This window comes from Theropithecus gelada, chromosome 10, assembly GCF_003255815.1.
Source record: "Theropithecus gelada isolate Dixy chromosome 10, Tgel_1.0, whole genome shotgun sequence".
NCBI classification, from domain to species: Eukaryota; Metazoa; Chordata; class Mammalia; order Primates; family Cercopithecidae; genus Theropithecus; species Theropithecus gelada.
Window position 1 is genome coordinate 28,029,296 of NC_037678.1, and position 24,102 is coordinate 28,053,397.

General features: G+C 50.2%; 1 protein-coding gene across 1 annotated transcript; it reads left to right on the plus strand.

The window, feature by feature from the left end:
* Positions 1-13,193: 13,193 nt before the first annotated feature.
* On the plus strand, positions 13,194-20,275 carry LOC112632398 (putative POM121-like protein 1; the record flags this gene model as incomplete). Its single annotated transcript, XM_025398104.1, is given in 5 exon segments — positions 13,194-13,392; positions 18,860-18,957; positions 18,959-20,032; positions 20,034-20,102; positions 20,105-20,275. Coding segments are annotated over 5 exon segments (1,611 nt in total), but the record flags the coding sequence as incomplete, so codon positions are not given.
* Positions 20,276-24,102: the final 3,827 nt, after the last annotated feature.

Genomic DNA, 24,102 nt, shown 5'->3' on the forward strand with positions numbered 1-24,102 from the left:
CCTTGGGTCTGCTTGTGTGCCAAACTGTGACGTAATTTGTCCACTTGGGGCCTGATGTCCATGCAGGCACTGGAGTCCCCTTGGGACCTTGTGTCCACCCGGGACCTGCTGTCAATGTGGTGTCTGATGTCCAGTGTCTGTTTGTGGCCTGATGTTTTCCTGGGTCCTTGGCCTCCACTGGGGCCTTATGTCCACCTGGCGGGGGGTGTCCTCATGCAGTGGCCCTTGTCCTGGGGAGAATGAGTGCGGAGTTTCCCTGGCCCTGACCTTCAACGTCCAAGAACTCTCCATCCGACGTATTTTATGGGGAGATTCCTCTGTTGCATTTGGCCGGAGAATGTTACCTTTCGGTTGTTGAGGACTGGTGTTTACGACTGGGGACTTGGGATCCACTTGAAGGTTGGGTGTCCATGTGTAACCTGATGTACCTCTGGGTCGTGTAGTAGCTTCCTGCTGTCTCCCTGTGGCCTGGGTGTTTCACTGGGGCCTGGGTATCAGCTGGGAGGCTGTTACCACCAGCAGTCTGGTGTCCACCTGGAGCCTCATCAGGCTGCCTGGTCTCTGGTATCCACCTGAGGCCTGATGTCCATTTGTATATTGGTCTCGTCCTGGGTCCTGGTGTCTGCCTGGGGCTTGGTGCCCTCCTGGAGACTGAATGTTCACCTTGGGCCTTTTGTTCACCTGGGTCCTAGATATCCACGTGGGATCTGATGTGCACCTGGGGCCTGTGTCTACCTTGTGCCTGTAGTTCTTCTGGGGCCTGGTGTTTACCTGGGCCTCATTTGTCCATCTGGTACCTGTTCTCCACCTGGGGCCCACATAGCCACCTGGGGCCTGGTTGTCACTTGCAGTCTGGTGTCCTCCTTGGACCTGGTTTCAGTCTGAGGCCTAGTGTTTATTTGAATTTCATATCCTTGTGAGGCCCAGTGTCCGTCTGGGGCCTGAGTGTCCATGTGGGGCCTGATGTTCAGCAGGGTCTCATGTATCCACCTGGGTGCCTTGTATCCACCTGGATCCTGCTGTCCACCCAGTGCCTGCTATTCACCTGGGGCCTGGAATTCTCCTTGGCCTGCTCTTCACCAGAGGCCTGGGTGTCAACCTGGGGCTGAATGTCCACCTGGGGGCCTGAGTGTCCGCTGGGGCCTGATGACTTCCTGGGGCCTGGATGTCCACATGGGATCTGAAGTCTGGACCTCTGGGGTTTTGGTTTTGACTTGGGGCCTGTGTGTTCACCGGGGGCCTGATGTTCACGAGGGGCCTGGAGTTTATCTGGGGCCCGGCATCCACCTGGAGCCTGGTGAACATTGGACAGCCAACACCAGGTTGACACTGTGTCTTAGGCGTATGCCAGTTCCCAGGTGGACTCCAGATTCCACATGGACATCAGGCACCAGGTGGACATTAGGTTCCTAGTTAACAAATAGGTTCCAGGTGTACACCAGGCTCCAGTTGAACATCAGGCCCCAGGTGGATGCCCAGGCCCCACATTGACACCTAGGTCCCAGGAAGACATGAGGCCCCAGGTGGATACTTACGTTCCTGGTGAACGTTAGGCCCCAAGTGGACACCCTGGCTCCAGGTGAATCTAGGGCCTCAGGTGGCCATCAGGTCCCAGCTGGGTGCACACTGGACTTGAGGTATACATCAGGCACCGGGTTTACACCCAGGCCCCAGTGGGACAGAATGTCACAGATGGACTTCAGGCCCAAGGAGGATACCAAGGCTTTGGGCGGATACCCAGGCCTCGTGTGGATAATAGACTTCAGGTGAAAATCAGGCCCCAGTTGGATACTTAGTGTTCAAGTGACATAATAATGCCCCAGGCAGACCACAGGCTTTAGATGGATACCAGGCTCCAGGTGGACATTAGGTCCTAGGGTGACACCAAGGCTCCAGGTGAACCGCAGACCTCAGGTGGACATCAGGCCCCTGGTAGATACCTATACTGCATGTGTTGACATCAGGCCCCAGGAGGACACCAGGCCTCAAGTGACCATGAGGCCCCCCAGGTGGCCATCAGGTCCCAGGTTGACTCTAAGGGCCCAGGTGAATACCAGACCGCAGATGAACAATACGTGCCCAGAGTCGGTGGACATAGGCCCCCACCCCGTGAACAGCAGGTCCCAGGTGGATACTCAGCCTGATGTCCACCTACAGACCAGCGTTCACCTAGGGTCTGATTTCTTCTTGGGCCCTGGGTGTTTTTCTGGGACCTGTAATCTGCTTGTGGTCTTGTGTTTACCTGGGGATGGTATTTACCTTGGGTCTGGTGTCCACCTGGGGCCTGATGTTCACCTAGGGCCTGGTTTCAGCCTGGGGACTGGTATGTACCTGGGGCCTTGTGTCTGCCTCGGGCCTGGTATTTACCTGAGGCCTGGTCGTTCACCTGGGTCCTGATATTTAGCTGGGGCCTTGGGTCCACCTGGGGCCTGTGTGCCAAACTGTGACCTGATTTATCCACCTGGGACCTGCTGTCCGTGCAGGGACTGGGGTCCCCTTGGGATCTGGTGTCCACCCGGCGCCTGGCGTCAACCTGGTATCTGATGTCCAGCGTCTGTGTCCTGACATTTTCCTGTGGCCTCCGTGTCCACCGGGGCCTTATGTCCACCTGCAGGGGGTGTGCTCCCATGCACCTGCCCCCTTCCTGGGGAGAATGGGTGGGGAGTTTCCCTGACCCCGCCCCTCATCATCCAGGACCTCAACCTCACCCTCCCGCACAGGCTGTGAGGAAGGCGCCATCGTGGCTCAGGTGGTGCCTGGGTAAGTTGCCCCTAGTGCTTTGGCCATGGCATGAAGATCTCAGGCGGGTGCTGACCTTGGGGTCCCAGAGCCGTGCCCCACCAGACTGTCCATGGGAAAGGATGCGGTGCCCAACAGTGAGAGAGCACCACGATGCCAGCTGCCAGGACCATTTGTGAGCATGCAGGGTGGCTCCTTGAGAGGGCCAGGATCCCGGCCCTGGCCACTCAGGTCATCAGTGGCCACGCACCAGAGCTGAGGGAGGGGGCTGGGCCAAGGCCACGGGCCCTCGGGGAAAGCCACAGAGGCAGCCAGTGATGCCCAGGGACTGCAGGAAGCTTCTCCAAGGTAAGCTCTGGAACTGCACTGGTTTCTGTATCTTTTCTCAGTGGTGAATTTCTGCAAGGTGGGTTGGACATGTTCAGGGTGGCCTTTGCAATTTGTAGGCTTTTAAGCCATCTGGGAGAGACCCACACTTGAAAATCTACACAGATGCTGGCTTGATTCGGCCTGCCACTTCATTTCGCAGTGTGGTTTCTAATGTTTCTTTGGAAACCGGGCCTGGGTTAGTTATTTCTCCATATCACCCTTTCTTTCTTGGGTTTCTTGGCACGCATGGTTGCCTTTTCCTCTTTTCTTACATTGTAATCCCAGGTCCCACATTTCCATTCTTCCCTTCTAATCTGCGCGTCCTCCATGCAAAGCCTGCGGCGGGTCTTGCTCTGGGGCTAGTTGAGCAGTATTGTGCTCATGTTGGATGCAGGAGTTTCATGGTTGGTTCTTTCGGTGTGTCTTTGGCCTTCTATTAAGAGTTTCTTGAGATTGTTTGAGAAGTATACTTTTCAGTTTCCCAAATACATATTTTTGGGGGAGATGACTGTATTGCATTTGGCCAGAGAATATGTGACCTTTCGATATTTGAGGGACTGGTGTGTACACCTACGGGCTCAATACCCACTTGAAAACTCGGTGTTTATGTGGAACCTCTGAACCTGGTTGTCCACATGGTTCCTGGTGTCCACCTGGAGCCTGATGTTTCCCAGGGGCCTGGGTATCCACTTGGGTCCCGATGTTCATCCAGGACCTGGTGTTCACCCAGGGATTAGATACCCAACTGGGTCTTGGTGTTTACCTGGAATCTGATGTCCAGCTGGGGACTGATGTCTGGATGGAGTCTTACAGCTACCTGGGGTGAGGTGTTCTCCTGAGGTGTGGCTGTGAACCTGGGGCCTAAAGTCTACTTGGAGTCCAGTGTCTACCTGGAGCCTGATGTGACCTGGGGCCCTCTGTAAACTTGGGGCTTGGTATTTAGGTCGGGTTCGGGAGACCACCAAGGGGTTGATCTCAGTTGGGGCCTGATGTTTTCTTAGTGCCTGGTGTTCACCTGAGGCCTTGGTGTCAACTTGGGACCAGATATCCAGCTGAGGCCTGAGTGTTTCCTGGTGACTGAGGACTTCCTGGGACCCAGATTTCCTGGACCTGGGTTTTCACATGGGGCCTGATGTCTGGAGTTCTGAGTCCTAGGTGTTTACTTGGTACCTAGATGTGCAGTTTGGCAGAGCCTCCCTAACAAAGGCCTGGGGGCCACCAGGAGGCTGTGAAAAAGAAACAGGGCACCTGTTTCCCAGATGCTTGTGAGTTTGTCAGAGCCTTCAGTGACAAAGCAGGTGCCCTGGACATAGGAAGGATCCCGGGCTCCGATATCACCCCAAGGCCCATTTGTGCCCCAGCCTAGACTTTCCTCAGCCACCAGGGGGTGCGTGGAGTGGGGAGGGCATCTATTCATGCGCTGCGGCCTCTCACTCAACACCGCCATCTCTCTCTGCAGCTGAGGTGCGGGACCTGTGGGAAGGAGGGGGAGGGCAAAGGTCATTGTCACACCACCTGGGCCGCAGATGACAGGCAGGTTCTTACCGAGGTGGCACGGAGGGCCCCACCACAACCCTGGTGGAGGGTAGGTTCCAAGGTGCAGCCCCAGCCCCACCCCTGCCTGGGATGTTCACCTGGGCCTGGTGGAGGGTAGGTTCCAAGGTGCAACCTCAGCCCCACCCCTGCCTGGGGTGTTCACCTGGGCCCGGGGAGGGGGGCAGCAGTCTGTGGGGCTGTTTTGTCCCAAGGACTCAGGAAGCCCGGGGCTCCTTGTGGGTGGAGAAATCAGAACGCTATGCCTGAGTTTTCAGAACAGCCCAGGGCTTGCCGCATGTTTTCGAATAAAGGGTAGTTACCCATTCCAAGACAGAGCTAGTCAGGGCTGAGAGGAACAGAGGCAGGAAGGCACCAGCACACAGAGGTCCCCAAGTACCCAGCAAGGCCTCCTCACACAGAGATGTGACAGTGGAGGGTGGAATGTCACCATGTGACTAGGGAACAGGCAGGCAGCACGTTGACCCCCTGCCTGGGAAAGGAGCTCCTGGGCCTCTGGCTTGGGCATCTCAAGACCAGTCATGAGGTTGGCCCCAGGACCTTCACGCCAAGGCTAAGAATGTTTTGCACTTTTAAATGACTGGGGAAAAAAATCAAAAGACTATTTTGGGCTGGACACAGTGGCTCATGCCTGTAATCCCAACACTTTGGGTGACTGAGGAGGGTGGATGGCTTGAGCCCAGAAGTTCAGTTCAAGACCAGCCTGGCCAACATGGTGAAACCCCACCTCTACAAAAAATACAAAAATTAGTGGGGCGTGGTGGCGTGTGCCTGTAGTCCCAGCTACTCAGAAAGCTAAGGTAGGAGGATCACTTGAGCCTGGGAAGTCAGGACTGCAATTAGCTGTGATCAAGCCACTGCCCTCCAGCCTGAGCAACAGAGTGACATTGTCTCAAAAAAAAAAAAAAAAAAGAAGTTATTGAAACATAGTCACATTCATTCATATCTGTAGTGTCTGTGGTTACTTTTGCACTACAATGATGGAGTTGATTAGTTGCAACACAGACCTTAAGGTCTTCAATGACTAAAACATTTACTATCTGGCCCTTTACAGACAGTCTGTCAATCCCTAATTTATTATAAGCCTTATTCTCCCTCAGCTAATTCCCTCACTGCAGGAATGTTCATTACTACCTCTTCTTTGTTCAAGTCCCAGCTACTCCTCAAAACCCAAAACTCCCTTCTTCCCCTTTCCCAAATCCTAACCATATCAGCAGTTTGTGTGGAAGTAGGTAAGCAAAACACTATTTGTTATTATGCAAATCAAGGCATTGGAGATGCTGTCTCTATATGTACAAGGGGAGGCTGATGACACCCCAATTCATTTCCAATTTCTCAAAGCAGGTTGGCAGGCAGCATCTAGGAAGGAGAGAGCGAGCAGATGATGCAGACAGAGCACTGAGAAATTCCTCAGTAACGCATGAGAGTTAACGTGTCAGTCCCCTTGTCTGCTATGTCATCCTTTAGACACCAATTCAAGACAGCATAATTCAAAAAAGAAATGAGGAAGAAAAAGGTGATGGGAGCAGAAGGAAAAGGGAAGGGAACTTGTCACTTCACGATGTGGAGACTGTCACAAACTGTGGCGAATGGAAAACTACAGCCGGGCGTGGTGGCTCACACCTGTAATCCCAGCACTTTGGAAGGCTGAGGAGGGGAGATCACTTGAGGTCCGAAGTTCGAGACCAGCCTGAACAACGTGGTGAAATCCCGTCTTTACTAAAAATACAAAAAATTAGCCGGGCATGGTCGCACATGCCTGTAATCCCAGCTATTCAGAAGGCTGAGGCATGAAAATCGCTTGATCCCAGGAGGCAGAGGTTGCACTGAGCCAAGATGGTGCCACAGCCTGGGCGACAGAGTAAGACTCTGTCTCCAAAAAAAAAAAAAAAAAAAAAAAAAGCAAGAAAAAGAAAACTAGAGACTCTAGCGAGCAAAGAGGCAGTCCTCCATCACTAGGAGGCCCAAGCAGAACAGCCTATGAAGGAGGGAGCATAGCAGAGCTTTAGCTTGAACACCTCAACTCATCAGGTGTCCTGATTTCTTGAGTTAGCACACAAAATGAAGTGGCAAAATCTGCTGGCTTAACACTCAGGGATTACTACCTTCCTTGCGTGCCATTTGGAAACAAATATTTTTGTTTGTTTGTTTGTTTTGAAACAGGGTCTCACTCTGTCACCCAGGTTGGAGTGCAGTGCTTCAATCACAACTCACTGCAGCCTCAATCTCCCAGATTCAAGGGATCCTCCCACCTCAGCCTCCTGAGTAGCTGGGATCACAGGCGAGTGCCACCATGCCCGACTAAGTTGTTTTTTTATTTTTAGTAGAGACGAGGTCTATGTTGCCCGAGATGGTCTTGATCTCCTGGGCTCAAGCAGTCCTCCCTCCTTGGCCTCCCAAAGTGGTGGAGACCACTTTTGGACCACCTCGGTAGGAGACCGAGGCAGGAGAATCACTCGAGCCCAGGAGTGCGAGATCAGCTTGGGCAACTGGTGAGACCCTGTCTCTACAAAAATAAAAATTAGCTGTGGTGACAAGTACCTGTAGTCCCAACTACTCAGGATGCTGAGGCGGGAAAATCACTTGAGCCCTGGAGGTGGAGGCTGCAGTGAGCTATGATTGCACCATTGTTGCCCTCCAGCCTGGGCAACAGAGCAAGACCTGTTTCTAAAATGATTAAAATAATAATAATAAAATGTACATTTCTAACTTCATTTCAAAGTTAAGGCCAGTTGCAGTGGCTCATGCCTGTAATCCCAGCATTTGGGAGGCCGAGGCAAGAGGATCTCTTGAGCCCTGGAATTCAAGACCAGCCTATGCAAAATAATGAAACCCTGTCTCTAAATAAAAATAAAAGTAAACAAAGTCAAATTAAAAAAAAAAAATTCAGAACAGAAGCCAGGCACGGTGGCTCACGCCTGTAATCCCAGCACGTTGGGTGACTGAGGTGGGTGGATCACGAGGTCAAGAGTTCAAGACTAGTCTGGCCAAGATGGTTAAACCCTGTCTCTACTAAGAATACAAAAGATTAGCCGGGTGTGGTGGCACGTGCCTGTAATCCCAGCAACTCTAGAGCCTGAGACAGAATTGCTTAAACCTGGAGGGGCGGAGGTTGCACTGAGCCGAGATCATGCCACTGCACTCCAGCCTGGGTGACAGAGCGAGACTCTGTCTCAAAAAAAAAAAAAAAAAAAAAAAGAACTAAAACGTTTACCTGCATTACTTCTAGACTCAACAGAGTAGGGGTTAGCACAGGCATAACCAGGTTGCATATCTATATACAATCTGCCCTGGTAGGAAGGACATCCTTTTTTTCCAGGCTTAACCACGCTAGGTGGCCCAGATTATTTTAAATTATAGCGTCAACAACTTAAAGCACCTTTTACGGTAAGGCACAATCTCAATAATTAATAGGGCAATATAATAAATACATAGAAGCTCAGGAAGAAAACAAGACTCTTGAATGGGCCTGGAAGTTTCGCCATGTTCCCCAAGTACTCTTAGTTGCATCCATCAGAACCTTTCAACACATACACGTATACCTCACTCATCCTTTTGTCAAGAGTGTCTATTCATCACTCTCTCAAAGGAGAGAAAAACAATGAAAAAAATGGGGCAGAAGATTTAAAATTGGCTCTACCACACCAAAGTTTCAAAAAGCATGAAAGAAGAAAATTCAATTGCTCCTGGGCAAGAATTCTTGCGCCCAGTGGGGTAGAACCAAACCATGATAAGGAGACACCAGTGTTTTGTAAGCAAGAGAATATATTAAGGAGAGACAAGAGCATTTATTGGGAGAAAAGGTCTCCCTGTGATTGTTCTGGAATAAAGTAGCCCCATCAGACTGCCTCAGGAATTCATGGTGGAAGAGGTGCCACTGGAAAATGGCTTAGTAGGGATCTTCCCCAAGAACACTAGAAGAGAGAGAGGAAGAACAGAATAGCTTTAAATTTTAGCAGATATTTATTTTTCTTGTTTAATTAAAATAAACCTTATTGACCTATTTTTTGAGAGACTGGGGTCTTGCAGTGCTGCCCAAGCTGAGCTCAAACTCCTAGGCTCAAGAGATTCTCCCACTTCAGCCTCCTGAACAGCTGGCACTACAGGTGCGCACCACCGGGCCCAGTGTCATGGCTATTTATTGACAAATCTTGACAATGCCACCAGCATGTTTTTCTTTAGAGACAGAGTCTCACTTTGTAGCCCAGGCTGGAGAGCAGTGGTGTGATCCTAGCTTACTGCAGCCTCAAACACCTGGGCTCAAGAGATCCCCCTGCCTCAGCCTCTCAAGTAGCTGAGACTACAGGTGCGTACCACCACACCCGGCTAATTATAAAATGTTTATTTGTAGAGACAGGGTCTCGCTGTGTTGCCCAGGCTGGTCTCGAACTCTTGGCCTCAAGCAGTCCTCTCCTCTTCACCTCCCAAAGCCCTGAAATCACAGGTATGAGCCATCACATCCAGGCTGCCACCAGTTTCTTTGCATACTTCTTTCCGAGGCTTGACCAGGACATTTACTTTCTTTTGTGTACAGCTCAGCATTAAAGGAAAAAAAAAAAAAAAGTTTAGGTTGGGCACAATGGGAATCCCAACACTTAGGGTGGCCAAGGCGGGAGATTTGCTTGAACCCAGGAGTTCCACACCAGCCTGGGCAAGATGGTGAGACCGTGACTCTCCAAAACAATTTTTGAAAATTAGCTTGAACCCAGGAGTTCCACACCAGCCTGGGCAAGATGTCGAGACCATGGCTCTCCAAAACAATTTTTGAAAATGAGCCAGGTGTGCTGGTGCGGGCCTGCAGTCCCAGCTAGTGAGACAGCTAAGGCAAGAGGAACCCTTGAGCCCAGGAATTCAAGGCTATGGTGAGCTGTGATCACCACTCCAGCCTGGGTAATAGGGTGAGACCCAGTCTCTGAAAACAATTAAAAATAAAAAAAGTTTAATAATGAGTCTTCTTTTTAGAGGCAATGTATTTTTCCTCTTTAACTTTTTGTTTTCCTTAGGCTATACGCACAATAGACAAAGTTGAAATTTAATCTTAATCTCTTAAACCCTTACTATTCAAACACATCAAACTTAAAAAAAAGGTGAAAGGTGTACAAGAAAAAAAGGGAAGTAATATGTGCCAAATGCACATTCCTTCCAGAATTTGGGACAAAAATGATGCCTACCTGGTCTCTGGGTGCTAAAATAAGACATTAGAGACACTCCCCTCCTTCAAGAAATAAGACTGGAATCAGACGCTAAGATACAATTAAGTAGACTTTGAAAGTTGGTATGCACTACTGGGAGGTGTCTCACAGCTGGCAGGGTCAAGTGCAACTAGAATAAAAGCTCCTAAGGGCAGGATTTAAGTGGCTCACTTCCTCTGTAACAGTGCCATGCCCAGCACTGTACCAGCACAAAAGATTGAACAACTTTCCATCAAGCCACACACTTACGGTCTCATCGTGCAGTGGAGGCCACAGACGAGACACAGTGTGCCAAATCCCGAATGTACAGGGTACCAGACAAGTCTGTAGGAGGCAGGAGGACTAGGGAAGCCTTCCAGACAAGATAATGCCTGAGCTGAGCCGTTTTTCTTTTGAGTCTGGAACATTAATTTAATTGGAAGGAAACAAGGGACATGAAAAGGGCAAGGAAATAAGAAAATGAGCTGAGTTTTGAAGGCAATGATCAGATGAAGTGAGAGAAGAATATTCCAGCAGAGGGAGACAAGGAGACTGGAGAGATTTCAAGGGGCCAAGAGCTGTTCATTGCAGCTCAGTGAAGCACAAACAGAGATGGGGGAAGGAGAACAGGGGTCAAAGGCCGGTATTGAAGTGTTCTGGATACCAAGCTAAGGAGACCTTATTACGAAGGTAGGGGGGCTGTTGAAGGGTTTAAATGGGAGAGTGACTGTGAACAGATTAATAGTTTGGGAAGATACAGGCAGAAGTAAACCTCAGGATTTAACCAAAAACTAAAGGACAGAACCACAACGAAGATATTAGAAAAGATCAGGAAAAACACTGTTAAAAGATATTCACTCTCTTCTCTTATTTACAGATTTCCTTTATGGAGTTACAAATTGTCCTTTGAAAATAGAGAACTCAGAAGTGGCTGAGAGCAGTCAAGTCTTCAGAATGTAAAAACTGCTATTCTGAAAAAGTAGATATTACATTATTAATTTCAAGATGCTTTAAAAATATGCCTTTTGGTGCACTGCAGGTTTTAAGAGTATGTCACAATAACTCAAAATCTTGAGATTAACAGAAGAGCACTATAAATTTTAAAGGCTTGACAGACGGATCATGTGTTATGTTCACTTTGGAACAGATCGTAACTGTCCTTCCCCCTCGACATACCCAAAATACATTATTTAAGCCTACTTTCTTAATGGTCATGTTATTTCACAGCAAAAGACTGAGGTCACAGTGATTTCTGAACTGATAGAAAACACCGTGGGGTTTCTTTACCTCGCAGCTAGTCTATTCAGTACTAACAATTCCTACCACCAGAAGGAATTTCCCTGCCTAGGCTTATTTTGTTGGCACACCACAACACAAAAAAATCTCCTGGGGCCTGGTGAGGTGGCTCGTGCCTGTAATCCCAGCACTTTGGGAGGCCGAGGCGGGCAGATCACCTAAGGTCAGGAGTTCCAGACCAGCCTGACCAACATGGAGAAACTCTTTCTCTACTAAAAATACAAAATTAGCCAGGGGTGGTGGCACATGCCTGTAATCCTAGCTACTTGGGAGGCTGAGGCAGGAGAATCACTTGAACCCGGGAGGTAGAGGTTGTGGTGAACCGAGATCACACCATTGGACTCCAGCCTGGGCAACAAGAACGAAACTGTCTCAAAATAAAATATCTCCTGACATTTTATATCTAATAAGATCTATTTAACAATGTAGGAACATCTTTAATGCCAGGCAAACTTAACAGCTTTCTCAGTGGATTTCTCAGTAAACTGAAATATCAGATGCATTGTGAGTCAAGTCAGTTATAGAGAACCACTGCTTCAGAGAAATCACATCTGAGGAGGAAGCACTGCAGATACACCTCCTAAAAGTTCATGTTTGAAACAGAAATTTTGATACAAACTTCACTTTAACTACAACTGTAATTGTAATTATTACGGTTATTCTCCAATCACTAGATACCATACTTGACACTCAAGTATTTGGTTGGCTACCAACGTGCACCAGTGATAAAGCTTTCCTATGGCACAGCATTCACTTTCTTACTGAAAATGTCAAGAAAACCCCTACACACCTGCAACCATTAGGAAGCATTCTCCAGCTATCTAAAAAGTCGCTGAGTCGGCTAAGCGACTCTGTGTGGTGTACACTAAATCAAAGGGGAAAAGGTGTTTTTCTGGAGAAAAAAACACTGGATTAGCCATTTATTCATAGAAACAATTTTACCAACAGTTCTTCTCCTTTCACTATATACCCTTCTATATTGGGTTGGTTATTTTACAACATACATGTATATTGTAACAGCTGTGGTTTTTGTTTTTTTTTTTCCTTTTTTGAGAGGGAGTCTCATTCTGTCGCCCAGGCTAGAATGCAGTGATGAGACCTCAGTTCACTGCACCCTCCACCTCCTAAGCAATTCTCCTGCCTTGGCCTCCCGAGCCGCTGGGATCACAAGCATGTGCCACCACGCCCGACTAATTTATATATTTTTTGTAGAGACGGGGTTTCACCATGTTGGCCAGGCTGGTATCGAACTCCTGACCTCAGGTGATCTGCCCTCCTTGGCCTCCCAAACTACCGAGATTACAGGTGTGAGCCACCGCATTCGGCCTTGTTGTGTCTGGTTTTTGTTTTGTTTTTTTGAGACGGAGTCTCGCTCTGTCGCCCAGGCTGGAGTACAGTGGTGCGATATTGACTCACTGCAACGTCTGCGTCCCGAGTTCAAGTGATTCTCCTGCCTCACCCTCCTCAGTAGCTGGGATTACAGGTGTGCGCCACCACGCCTGGCTAATTTTTGTGTTTTCAATAGCAACAGGATTTCATCATGTTGGTCAGGCTGGTCTCAAACTCTTGACTTCAGGTGATCCGCCCTCCCCAGCCTCCCAAAGTGCCGGGAGTGAAGGCGTGGGCCACCGCGTCCGGCCTGGTTTTTAATTACTAAGAAAAACTTACTATAGTCCTTTTGGTATCACCTACATTAGCAAAACGGCAGTCCCCCTCTACTCCCGGAAGCCAAAAGAAATGACTGCTGTTGTCTACAAAGCCTACAATTCTGATTTCATCTCGAGATGTGTCCTACTGGGTGACTGCAAATGTCATTCTTTAAAAGCTTGTATCTATGATAAGCTTGGGAAATATTATCAAAGGCGTAAGAGGCTCTTTTGACAAAAGAAAATACTGTTCCCTGAAATCCCAGCTACTGGGAAGGCTGAGGCAGGAGAATTGCTTGAACCCAGGAGGTGGAGGTTGCAGTGAGCCGGGATTGTGCCCCTACACTCTAGCCTGGGCAACAGAGTAAGACTCAAAAAAAAAAAAAAAAAAAAAAAGAATATGCCCAACCTTCATGTCATGAAGGCCATGCAGTCTTTCAAGTCCCAAGGCTACCACAAGAAGGAACAGTTTGCCTGGAGACATTTCTACTGGTACCTTATCAGTGAAGGTATCCAGTATCTCTGTGATTACCTTCATCTGCCCCCGGAGATTGTGCCGGCCACGCTACGCCACAGCCGTCCAGGGACTGGCAGGCCTTGTCCTAAAGGTCTGGAGGGTGAGTGGACCTGCAAGACTCACAAGAGGGGAAGCCGACAGAGATACATACAGAGGGAGTGCTGTGCCTCCTGGTGCCGACAAGAAAGCCGAGGCTGGGGCTGGGTCAGCAACCAAATTCCAGTTTATAGACGGATTTGGTCATGGATGCGGTCAGCCACCTCAGTAAAATTGGAGAGGATTATTTTGCATTGAATAAACTTACAGCCAAAAAGACTTAGAAAAAAGAAAAAAAATTAAATGATGTCGCAAATGACCCCATTGCAATGATCATACAGGTTTTTTCCTTTGATAGTTTGTACTACTTTAATAGTTTTTTCTTTTATTACTTCATCTTAGTTTCCTAGAAAAACCACAACGTGGTCGTGATACATGTTTAATCCATTGCTGGATTATTCGCTAATATTTTATTTAGCATTTTTGCATATATGTCCATAAGAAGTTAGCTTATACTTTTGCCTCCTTGTACTATTGATGTCTGGTTTGGTATTAAGCCTATACTAAATTCACAATGAGTTGGAGAGAATTCCATTTGCTTCTTTTTCTGAAAGATTATATAGGCCGGGGCCGGGCACAGTGGCTCACACCTGTAATCCCAGCACTTTGGGAGGCCAAGGCCGGCGGATCACGAGGATAGGAGGTCGAGACCATCCTGGTTAACATGGTGAAACTCTATCTCTACTAAAAATACAAAAAATTAGCCTGGCGTGGTGGTGGGTGCCTGTAGTCCTAGCTGCTTGGGAGACTGAGGCAGCAGAATGACCTGAACCTGGGATGTGGAGCTTGCAGTGAGCCCAGATCGTGCCACTGCACTCCAGCCTGGGCAACAGAGTGAGACTCCGTCTCAAAAAAAAAAAAAAAAAAAAATGTAGACTGGGCACTGTGGCTCCTGCTTGTAATCCTAGCACTTTGGGAGGCCCAGGCAGGCAGATTACCTGAGGTCGGGAGTCCAAGAACACCCTGGCTAACATTGTGAAACCCCGTCTCTACTAAAAATACAAAAAATTAGCCGGGTGCACCTGTAATCCCAGCTACTGTGGAGGCTGAGGCAGGAGAATGGCTTGAAGCTGGGAGGTGGAGTTTGCGGTGAGCAGAGATCATGCCACTGCACTCCAGTCTGGGCTACAGAGCAAGATTTCCTCTAAAAAATAAATAAATTATTTTTTAAAAATTATGTAGAAGATAGACTTTCTGTTCTCTTTAATGTTAGCTGGACTTAATCTATAAAATCATCTGGGCCAGGCTTTCTTTGGTTTTGTTTTTTGTGAGATTTTTGAAGGGATGGGATACAGATTTTAAAATAACCATTCAATTCCTGTAATGGTTCTAGATCTAGACAAACTTTTCTTTTTTATGAAGTTGTATTTTTCTTTTGAGATGGAATTTCTCTGTTGTCCAGGCTAGACCGCAGTCACCTGATCTCGGCTCACTGAAACCTCCGCCTCCCAGGTTCAAGTGATTCTCCAGCCTCAGACTCATGAGTAGCTGGGATTACAGGCATGTGCCACCACGCCCAGCTAATTTTTGTAGTTTTAGTAGAATTGGGGTTTTACTATGTTGGCCAGGCTGGTCTCGAACTCCTGGCATCAGGTGATCCACCAACCTCGGCCTCCCAAAGTGCTGGGATTATAGATATTAGCCACCGCACCTGGCCTGAGTTATATTTTTCTATAAAACTGCTTGGATATTTTCAAAAATCACTGGTATAACATGGTTTATGTAATGTCCTTATTTTTGTCTTAATAATTATTTATCTATTGAGATTGAGTCTCTGTCTGTTGCCCAGACTGGAGTGCAGTGGCCTGATCTTGGCTCACTGCAACCTCCACTTCCCGGGTTCAAGCAATTCTTGTGCCTCAGCCTCCCAAGTAGCTGGGATTACAGGCACCTGCCACCACACCCAGCTAATTTTTGTTTTGAGATGGAGTTTCACTCTTGTTGCCCAGGTTGGAGTACAATGGTGCAATCTCGGCTCAGCACAACCTCTATCTCCCAGGTTCAAGATATTCTCCTGCCTCAGCCTTCTGAGTAGCTGGCATTACAGACATGCACCACTACGCCAGGCTAATTTTGTATTTTTAGTAGAGACGGGGTTTCTCCATGTTGGTCATGCTGGTCTCAAACTCCCGACCTCAGGTGATCCGCCGGCCTCAGCCTCCCGAAGTGCTAGGATGACAGGAGTGAACCACCACACCACGCCTGGCCATTTTTGTATTTTTAGTAGAGACAGAGTTTCTACTAAACTCTGTCTTGAGGTCAGGAGTTCGAGACCAGCTTGTCCAAGATGGTGAAACCCTGTCTGTATTAAAAATACAAAAATTAGCCAGGCCAGGTGGTGCATGCCTGTAATCCCAGCTACTAAGGAGGCTGAGGCAGGAGAATCGCTTGAACCCAGGAGGCAGAGGTTGCAGTGAGCTGAGATTGTGCTATTGCACTCCAGCCTGGGGGACAAGAGCAGAACTTCATCTCAAAAAAAGAAAAAAGGATGAAAAATTTGGAAAAATATGGAAGAAACCAAATGGATTTCTAGTTCCTAAGCAAATTGAAGACACAGGCATAAAAGTGCATTAATAACCCTTTCTCTTTTTTTTAATTTGTTTTAAGACGGAGTCTCGCTCTGTTGCCCAGGCTGGCGTGCAATGGCGGGATCTCAGCCTACCACAACCTCCCTCTCCCAGGTTCAAGTGATTCTCCTGCCTCAGCTACAGGAATAGCTGTGACTACAGGTGCGTGCCACCATGCCTGGCTAATTTTTGTATTTTTAGTAGAGACGGGGTTTCACTATGTTGGCCAGGCTGGTCTCCAACTCCTGATCTCGTGATCCGCTGGCCCCCATCTCCCAAAGTGCTGGGATGCGTGAGGCACCACGCCTGGCCATTACTTTTTCTTTTCTTTTCTCTCTTTTTCTTCTCTTTTCGAGACGGAGTTTCGCTCTTGTTGTTCAGGCTGGAGTGCAAGGATGAGATCTTAGCTCCCTTCAGTCTCCAGCTCTGCAGGAGAGCAGGAATCTTCAGTGATCCACTGGCGGATCTGCAGCCATTGTGCGCGTGCCTGGTCTTCCCATGTCTTTTCTGCGCGCGCTTCTCCCTCCAGTACCTGTTGGGCGAGCGTCCCCCAGCCTCCCGCCATTGCCAGCAGGTGCTGAGATTGCGCCATTGCACTCCAGCCTGGGGGACAAGAGCAAAACTCCGCTTCCAAAAAAAAAAAGGATGAAAGTTTTGGAAAAATATGGAAGAAACTAAATAGATTTCTAGCCCAACTAAATCGTAATTATTCAGTGTCTATTAAAAACCCGTTTTCTCTTTTTTTCTTTTTTTTTTTTGAGAGAGAGACTTGCACTGTCGTCCAGGCTGGAGCGCAATTACTAGATCTCGGCTCACTGCAAGCTCCGCCTCCCGGGTTCACGCCATTCTCCTGCCTCAGCCTCCGGAGTAGCTGGGACTACAGGCGCCCGCCAACAGCCTGACTAATTTTTTGTAGTTTTAGTAGAGACGGGATTTCACTGTTTTTTTTTTTTCTTTTTTTTTTTTTTCTTTTTTTTTTTTTGAGACGGAGTCTCACGCTGTGTCACCCAGGCTGGAGTGCAGTGGCGCAATCTCGGCTCACTGCAAGCTCCGCCTCCCAGGTTCAGGCCATTCTCCTGCCTCAGCCTCCGAGTAGCTGGGACTACAGGCGCCCGCCACCACGCCCGGCTAGTTTTTTGTATTTTTAGTAGAGACGGGGTTTCACCATGTTAGCCAGGATGGTCTCGATCTCCTGACCTCGTGATCCGCCCGCCTCGGCCTCCCAAAGTGCTGGGATTACAGGCTTGAGCCACCGCGCCAGGCCGGGATTTCACTGTTTAAGCCAGGCTGGTCTCCAACTCCTGACCTTGTGATCCGCCCGCCTCCGCCTTCCAAAGTGCCACCGTGCCCAGCTTTTTTTTTTTTTTTTTTAAGGACAGAGTCTCGACCGGGCCCGTGGCTCACGCATGTAATCCCAGCACTTTGGGAGGCCGAGGAAGGTGGATCAGGCGGCCAGGGGATTGAGACCATCCTGGCTAACACGGTGAAACCCCCGCCTCTACTAAAAATACAAAAAATTAGTCGGGCGTGATGGCGGGCACCTGTAGTCCCAGCTACTCCAGAGGCTGAAGCAGGAGAATGGGGTGAACCCGGGAGGGGGAGCTTGCAGTGAGCTGAGATGGCGCCATTGCACTCCAGCCTGGGTGACAGAGGGGAGACTACGTACAAAAAAAAAAAAAAAAAAAAGTCTGGCTATGTTGCGCAGCCTGTAGTGCAGTGGCGCGATCTCGGAGCACCACAACCCCTGCCTCCGGGGTTCAATGATTCTCGTGCCTCAGCCGCCCGAGTAGCTGGGACTACCGGCGTGTGCCACCGTGCCTGACTAAATTTGTATTTTTAATAGAGACGGGATTTCACTATGTTGGCCAGGCTAGTCTCCAACTCCTGATCTCGTGATCCGTCCGCCCCGACCTCCCAAAGTGCTAAGATTGCAGGCATAAGCCACTGTGCCTGGCCTCTTTTTTTCCTTTTTCTCTTTTATTTTGAGAAGGAGTGTTGCTCTTGTTGCCCAGGCTGGAGTGCAGTGGTGCAATCTCAGCTGACTGCAATCTCCGCCTCAGCAGAGCAGAAATTTTCAGTGATCCACAGGCGGATCTGCAGCCGTTGTGAGCACCTGTTCTTCCCACAACCTTTGTGCGCCTGTCTCTCCTTCCAGTATCTATTGCGTGCCCCCACCAATGTCCACCTCCCGCCATTGCCAGCAGGCACCTCCCGCGTGGTGTCTTGCCGCGCTAATCCGTTAAGGTCGCTCTATCACTCGCGCCGTTCTGTGCACGCGCACCCACACCCTCAGGTTTAAAAGATGCGTTGCCTGGCAACCAGCAGGTGCCTTTCCCGCCGGAATCTTGCCAGGCTAATCCGTTAAGGTCGCTCTATCTCTCGCGCCGTTCTGTGCACGCGTACCCACTCCCTCAGGTTTAAAAGGCGCGTTGCCCGGCAACAGAAGAACTGCTCGCTTAGCCTTCGGCCGAGTTGGCAGCTCGACAAGGACCTCAGAGCCCAGCTCTCGAGAGTTCAAGCGTTGGACCGTTCCCCATTGCTCCCAGGAGCGGTTACCTGGGCACTCTGTGCCCCTTATTCCTGTGCCTGCCTGCGGCTGAGGACCTGCCAGTAGGGCTCAGTTGCCTGGAGCCTGTTCAGCCCATCCCCCAGTTCACTTTGCTTGTGGGATCTCCCCGTTGCTCCTGTCCCTGGACGGAGTGGCAGGCCATCCTACAAGCACCCGGACACTTGGCATCAGTGGTGTCAAGACCACTCCAAGAAGGTTTTCCGTGATCCTTCAAGCCCTGCGTTCCTTCCTGGTGATCCTGCCTTCAATTTGATTGTACAGGTACCACAGCAAGCCAGTGCTGTGTGCTCCAATTCCAGGGCGTCCTGCAGTTCAGCCCCTGCACTGAGCACAAGGAAACTCTGTGGGGCCAGGAGCAGGGAGTCACCCCTTTGGGGCCCACAACACCCGGCTGTCCCCGGACTCGTGTCCAGGGAAGATCGTGTTGAGGGGACCTTAAGGAGAGCAGGGCAGGGATGCCTGAGCAGGACAAGGACCCCAGAGTCCAAGAGAATCCTGATGATCGGAGAAGGGTCCCCGTGGTCACCGGGGATGCACGGTCTGCATTTTGGCCCTTGCGGGACAATGGAGGCCTCTCTCCCTTTGTGCCCAGGCCTGGGCCACTGCAGAGAGACCTCCATGCCCAGAGGTCAGAAGTCAGATATAAGCAGACATCCCAGACCTCCTGGACGAGCTCGTGCACCAAACAAAATGCCATCTCGAGCTCCTACAGCTCCACGGGAGGCTTCCCATGGCTAAAGCGGAGGAGGACGGGGGGGCCAGCCTCATCCCACTGTCAGCTGACCCTCAGTTCCTCAAAGACAGTGAGTGAGGCCAGGCCTCAGGCTGTCCCTTCGGGTCACACCCAGTGTGAAAAGGCAGCGGATACAACACCAGGGCAGACACTCACCCCCAGGAATGGCTCCCCCAGATCCCAGGCCTCTAGGCCCCGTAGACGCAAGTTTCCCCTGCTGCCACGCAGGCGAGGGGAGCCTCTGATGCTTCCACCTCCCTTAGAGTTAGGGTTCCCGGTCACTGCTGAAGACCTGGACCTGGAGAGGGAGGCAGCGTTCCAGTGCAGTGTACTGCGGGGTGAGGCGAAGGCCATCTGGGACTACAGACCCTCACGGCCTTCCCGTGCTTTGTCCTCACTTGCAACAGGTACTTCTGGTCTCCCTGCTGTTCCTAAAGCACCCAGGATGGATGCACAGCAGGAGAGAGACAAGTCCCAAGACTCCCGGGGCCCAGTGGCTCCCCTAGCATCTGCTGCAGAGGCTCCCTCTACAGCTCCTGTGTCTGGGAAGAAACACAGACCACCAGGCCCCCTGTTCTCCTTCTCAGATCCCCTTCCTGCCACCTCTTCCCACTCCCAGGACCCAGCCCAGGTCCCCTCGCTGATTCCTGCCCCCTTGCCAGCTGCAAGCATGGATGGGGGCATGAGAAGAGCAAGGCCTGGCACTTCTGCTCCTGCAGCTGCTGCAGCGGCCCCTCCCCCCTCCACATTGACCCCCACGTCGGGGTCCCCACTGAGTGGAGTGGATGGAGGCCCTTCACATTTCCGGGCCTCAACCACAGCTGCAGCAGGTGCCCAGAGGTCAGAAGTCAGATATAACCAGAGATCCCAGACCTCCTGCATGAGCTCGTGTCCCAAACGAAATGCCATCTCGAGCTCCTACAGCTCCACAGGAGGCTTCCCGTGGCTAAAGCAGAGGAGGACGGGGGGGCCAGCCTCATCCCACTGCCAGTTGACCCTCAGTTCCTCAAAGACAGTGAGTGAGGCCAGGCCTCGGGCTGCCTCTTCGGGTCACACCCAGTGTGAAAAGGCAACAGATAAACCAGGGCAGACACTCGCCCCCAGGACTGGCTCCCCCAGATCCCAGGCCTCTAGGCCCCGTAGACGCAAGTTTCCCCTGCTGCCACGCAGGCGAGGGGAGCCTCTGATGCTGCCACCTCCCTTAGAGTTAGGGTTCCCGGTCACTGCTGAAGACCTGGACCTGGAGAGGGAGGCAGCGTTCCAGTGCAGTGTACTGCGGGGTGAGGCCAAGGCCATCTGGGACTGCAGACCCTCACGGCCTTCCCACGCCTTGTCCTCACTTGCAACGGGTACTTCTGGTCTGCCTGCTGTTTCTAAAGCACCCAGGATGGATGCACAGCAGGAGAGACACAAGTCCCAAGACTCCCGGGGCCCAGTGCCCCCCTAGCATCTGCTGCAGAGGCTCCCTCTACAGCTCCTGTGTCTGGGAAGAAACACAGACCACCAGGCCCCCTGTTCTCCTTCTCAGATCCCCTTCCTGCCACCTCTTCCAACTCCCAGGACTCAGGCAGGTCACCTCGCTGATTCCTGCCCCATTGCCAGCTGCAAGCATGGATGGGGGCATGAGAAGCCCAAGGCCTGGCACTTTGGAGCCAGTCCAGCCCTGCAGCCACACCCATGGGCTTTGGGAGCGGAGAGGCAGCCCCAGCTCTGAGTTCCCTCAGAAGAAAACAGGTAAAGGCCCCGAGCACCACACATGGCAATGGGGCATGAGGGGGCCTGAACACCAGGGGGCCCCCCAGGCTGAGCACATCCATGGTGACTGCGGGACCTGGCACAGGGAGCAACTCTGTTGCTCACATCCTGGGGAACCATTTAAGCAGACCGCTAGTTGCAAGTCGAGGACCCAGTGCCACTGCAAACAAGGCTGCCACGTGCAAGTCTGGGCCGGCCTCTGACCCTAGCAACCCCACTTCCCATGTGGGCACAGCAAGGAGGAACCTGGCCTCTAAGGGTCCCTCGTGCGCTGTCAGGGGTTCTGCTGGACACAGGTCCAAAGGACCTGTCATCCAAAGGACAGCTCATCCTTCTCCACATCGGGCTTTTGAGCCCGTCATAAATTCCTTGCCTAGAGTGAAGTCCAGGAGAGTTTTCTCTAGGTTTCCTTCCAATATTTTTGTAGTTTTGTATCTTAACATTCACATTTAAGTCTTGGATCTATCTCGAGGTGATTTTTGTATATGCTGAGAGATAAGCGTCCAGGTACATTCTTCCACATGTGGCTATCCAACCCTCCCAGTACTATTCATTGAAGAGGCTGTCCTTTCCCCAGTGTGTGTTTCTGTCGGCTCTGTCAAAGATCAACTGGCTGTAAATATGTGGCTGTTTTTCTGGGTTCTCTCATCTGTCCCGTTGATCTAAGTGTCTAGTTTTATGTTAGGATTATACTATTTTGGTAACTGCACTTGTCAAACATTTTATAGTTGTAATTTGCAGTGAAATGGGATGCCTCTAGTTTTGCTGTTTTGACTGAGGATGATTTTGGGTCCTTGAGCTCTTTTTTGATTCTTTTTTTATGAATTTCAGGACTTTCCAATTCTGTGAGTGGTGACATTGGTATTTTGGTGGGGGTTGTATTGAATCTCTAGACTACTTGGGGCAGTGTGGTCATTTTAATGCTATGAATTCCTACCATGAACATGAAATGATTGTTTATTTCTTTCTCTCCTCTTAAACATTTTCTCAGTGTTTTGTAGTTTTCCTTGTAGAAATCTTTCACCTCCTTGGTAAAATGTCTTCTGTGGCATACGTTTTTCCATTTTGTTGCTATTGTAAATGGGATTGCCTTCTTAATTCTTTCCCAACCAGACCATTATTGGTGTGTAGAAATGCTGCTGATTATTGTTGTTGTTGTTGTTTTTTCTGTATCCTGCAAATCACTGTATTAATTTATTTATTAAATCTAGGAGTTTTCTGGTGGATGTTTCTAGATCCAAGATCACATCTTCATCAGACAAGGATAATTTGATGTCCTCTTTTCCAATGTGGATGGCTTTTACTGTTTTCTCTTGCCTGATTGTGTAATGTCGAATAGGAGTGGTGAGAACCGGCATCCTCATCTTGTTCCTGTTTACAGAGGAAAATGCTTTCAACTTTTCTCCATTCTGTAGTAGGTTAGCTATGGCTTTGTCGTATGCAGTTTTTATTATTTTCAGGTATGTTGTTTTGTTTGTTTTTGTTTTTTGAGACAGAGTCTCGCTCTTGCCGCCCAGGTTGGAGTGCAATGATGCGATCTTAGATTATGGCTACCTCCACCTCCTGGGTTCAAGCGATTCTCCTGCCTCAGCCTCCCGAGTAGCTGGGATTACAAGCACCTGCCACCACACCCGGCTAATTTTTGTATTTTTAGTAGAGATGGGGTTTCACCGTGTTGGCCAGGCTGGCCTCGATCTCCTGACCTCAGGTGATCCCCCCACCTCAGCCTCCAAAAGTGCTGGGATTACAGGCATGAGGCACTGTGCCCAGCCCAGCCATTTTCAGGTATGTTTCTTCTATACCTAGTTGGTTTGCTCCTTTTTTCAAGACATGGTCTCACTCTGTCTTTTGTGGTGGAATACAGTGGCACAATCAGAGCTGGAGCTTTGAACTCCTGGGCTTAAGCCACTTCAGCCTTCTGAGTAGCTTAGACTATGGGTGAATGTCACCAGAGCAGGCTAGTTTTTATTTTTTTGTAGAGATCTATGTTCCTCAGCTCGGCCTTGAACTGTTGACCTCAACTGATCCTCCCAGCTCAGCCTCCCAAAAGCACTGGGTTGACAAGGATGAGCCACCGCCTGGCCCAGAGTCACATTTTAACATCACATCCTCACTGCTGGGCTCAAGTTTTGGCAGTGACTGAAAACCCTCAAGGAGAGTTTCTGGTCAGGCCCGGCCCAGTCTGTGCATAGGAGGGGAATGGAAAAGTGGCCCGTGGATGGTTCTTTTGGAGAACTGGCCAGACAAGCACTGAGATGCCGTTTCCTGGAATACGGGGCTGTGTGATGTCCAGCCCAGCTGCCAGGTCCAGGGCCCTCGGCGCCTTCTAGTTTGGGAGCTTATGCAGAGGTGGCCTCGGTTGCCCAAAGCAGCTGGTCTCCCTTCCGATCTGGTCCCATTTGAGAGATGCAACTGGGCCCCATCTTCCAGGAAAACATTTCAGTGTGTGCCTGTCTTGGTCCCCGCACTGGCTAGCCTCTCTGTACCGTGAGAACTTGGGTTATGCAAGGCTCTGCCAGTCAGCTGAGCATCACGAAGCAGCTCTCTTCTGTTCCAGTGAGGCCGACCAGGCTCCAGCACCCCTGCCCCGGGTCTGACTGTTCTCCCCCCACCCGGAAGTGACCCCCAACCCGATCCCGCTCCCTGTCTTCTGGCAGCTGCTCTGGGGAGGGGCATTTTGGCCTCAAGGGCTGAGCGTGTCATTTTCTGTTTTCTGTTTATCTTTCCAGAGCTGTTTGGGACAGCCCATGCGTCAGTCCATGTACTGCTTTGGAAGGCAATCGGGGCTTTCTTTCAGGGGTGGGTATAAAAGTTCTTGTGGCTGGGTGCAGTGGCTCACGCCTGTAATCCCAGCAGTTTGGGAGGCTGAGGCAGGCGGATCACAAGATCAGGAGATCGAGACTATCCTGGCTAACAAGGTGAAACTCCGTCTCTACTAAAAATACAAAAAAATTAGCCCGGCGAGGTGGCGGGCACCTGTAGTCCCAGCTACTCCGGAGGCTGAGGCAGGAGAATGGCGTGAACCCAGAGGCGGAGCTTGCAGTGAGCCGAGATCGCAACACTGAGCTACAGCTTGGGTGACAGAGTGAG